The 2,500-nt window shown below is 48.0% G+C and overlaps 1 protein-coding gene across 2 annotated transcripts in view; it reads left to right on the forward strand.

Annotated features, from left to right (window-relative positions):
- LOC113802312 (guanine nucleotide-binding protein G(q) subunit alpha-like) overlaps nucleotides 1–2,500 on the forward strand; it is a 22,722-nt gene that overhangs the window by 10,992 nt on the left and 9,230 nt on the right. For both annotated transcript variants that reach the window (XM_070143202.1, XM_070143203.1), the window contains 2 exons: nucleotides 1,103–1,221; nucleotides 2,073–2,500. The exon at nucleotides 2,073–2,500 is cut by the window's right edge and continues 104 nt beyond it. In XM_070143202.1, coding sequence (XP_069999303.1) covers nucleotides 1,103–1,221; nucleotides 2,073–2,500 — 547 coding nt within the window. The remainder of the gene's footprint in view (nucleotides 1–1,102; nucleotides 1,222–2,072) is intronic.

Here is a 2,500-nt window from a genome sequence, read left to right on the forward strand (position 1 = left end):
ATATATATATATATATATATATATATATATATATATATATATATATATATATATATAGAGAGAGAGAGAGAGAGAGAGAGAGAGAGAGAGAGAGAGTGAGATGTGTGTGTGTATGTGTGTGTGTACCGACTGCTTACCAATTTAGCACTGTATTTTCTTGTCAACAGCATTAGTCACAAAACACAGCTCTATTGCCGTGGTTCCCAACCCGTTTACTGCCACGCCTCCCCCGGGACTGTCCTTCCTTCCACGCCCCCTTGGCCTCGAGGAATATATTGCCCTTCCAGATTTTAGATAAAGATAAAATTATGCTCTTTGTCTTTTTATTGAATATGAATTAGTCGCATCATTATTAATCTTTTCATCGTTTGACCAATAACAAATGTAATTAAGTAAATTCCTGATTTTTTTTCTCAAGGGATTGCCCCCCGCCCCCTTGGAAGCCCCCTAGGTTGAGAACCACAGCGAATCTATTGTATTCTTCTTACAGACAGCTCTTAAGAAAATTATTTGCATATTTAGATAAGATGTTTTGCCACTTTTCATCACTGGAGGATATTTTATTCTGGTAAGAAATTATGTTTCACTCTATCTTCTCCCTTCTCTTTCTCATTCCCCATCTCTCCCTCCTTCTTCCTTTCCTCCTTTATTCCCACCCTCTGCCATTCCTCCCTCATTCGCTTCCCTCCTTTCCTATCTCTCCCATTCCTCTTTCCCCCTCCCTTTCATTCGTTCTTCTTTCGCTCTCCATCCTTCTCTCAATCCTTCCCATCTCCCTTCCCTTCCATCCCCCCCTCCTTCTTCCCCCTTCCCTCATTCATTCCTTCCTCCTTCCTTCACTCCCTCCCTCCCATTCCTCTCTCTTCATTCCTCCTTCCTTCTCCCATCCTTCTCCCTCCCTCCCATTCCTCCTTCACCCCCTCCCTCCTATTCCTCCTTCACCCCTTCCCATCCATTTCCCACTCCCTCCTATGCTCTACCTCCTTCCTTCACCCCCTCCCTCCCATTCCTCCCTCCTTCTCCCATCCTTCCATCCCATTCCTCCTTCATCCCACCCTCTTTCGCTCCCCCTCCATTTCCCAATTCTTCCTTTTCCCCTCAGACCGAGAAGCAGGAAGCCCGTCTACTCGTTCTGGGCGCTTCTGACACGGGCAAGTCCACCTTCATGCGACAGATGCAGCTCCTGTGCGGCCACGGCTACCCTGCCCCCGAGAGACTCAGGTAGGTGTCAGAGCTCTGCACACGGTCCGTAGGGTCAGCTGCGTATATACGTATGTACGCATGAAGAAAGGTAGGACGTATACATGTATTTCTGACGAAGACGTATTCGAAACCGGTCAAATACATCTATCTGTATTGTATTGTGATATTCTTTCTCATTCATACCTTTCTACATTTGCCAACATGAATACGGTTCACGTAAGTACAAGAACTGAGACATTTTTTTCATTATAAGTAGTTCAAATATTTTTAACAGAGCTCTAGAAAACAATAAACAAGCAAAAAGGAATTAACAGTAAGCACGATAACAACAAAAAGAAACGAAAATAAGGTAAAAGGGGTTGGAGATTTCAGAAGCAAGCATTTCATTTAACAGTCAAATGAGTCAGCTGAGTTCGGGGATTTTTTTGTCCAGTTTTTTTAGTCTTCCACTAATAAATTGAATTGTACAATACTCCCTCTCTTTTTCTTCCTCCTCTCTACTCGCTTCTCTTTTTCAGTCTGTCTGTCTGTCTCTCTCCCCCTCAAAATTATGATACTTCCTCTCTTTTTTCCTCCTCTTTCCTCACTTCTCTTTCTCTGTCTCTCTCTCCCCCCCTCAAAATTATACTTCCTCTCTTTTTTCCTCCTCTTTCCTCACTTCTCTTTCTCTGTCTGTCTGTCTCTCTCTCTCCCTCAAAATTAGTTCATATCTCGACTTTACCTTTTCTCCCGCCACAACTCCTGCATATCAGTATCTAGTCCGCAAGGCATTAGCAACAACTAAACCTTCCCACATAAAAGCACATTGGGAGATGCCAAAAACCCAGATCACGTGAGTGTCCTGCAGCTTCCTCCCGGCCTCCTTCCAGGCACCAGCCGCACATCCGGCGCAACCTGCTGGAGAGCCTGCACAAGCTGGTCTCGCACTTGGCCACGTACGGCGCCCAGCCTGCCACGCCCGAGGCCCGGGAGGCGGCGCAGGCCTTCCTGGCGTGGGAGAACCTCGAGGGCCTCCTGAACTTGGGCGCGCTGATGGACAAGACGCTCATCCCGAAGGCGCAGGCGCTGTGGGCCGACCCGGGGATCCAGGAGGTGTACCGGCGGCGCAGCGACTTCCACCTCGTGACCAACGCCGACTACTTCATCGCCTGTGCCGAGAGGATCCTGCAGGACGAGTACCTGCCGACGGTGGAGGACATTCTGCGCATGCGCTACGTGACGCGCGGCGTGGTGGAGCACCGGCACGAGCTCAAGGACATCATCATCACCATGTACGACATGGGCGGACAGCGGCCCG

The sequence above is a fragment of the Penaeus vannamei genome, chromosome 30 (assembly GCF_042767895.1).
Source record: "Penaeus vannamei isolate JL-2024 chromosome 30, ASM4276789v1, whole genome shotgun sequence".
Taxonomy (NCBI): Eukaryota; Metazoa; Arthropoda; class Malacostraca; order Decapoda; family Penaeidae; genus Penaeus; species Penaeus vannamei.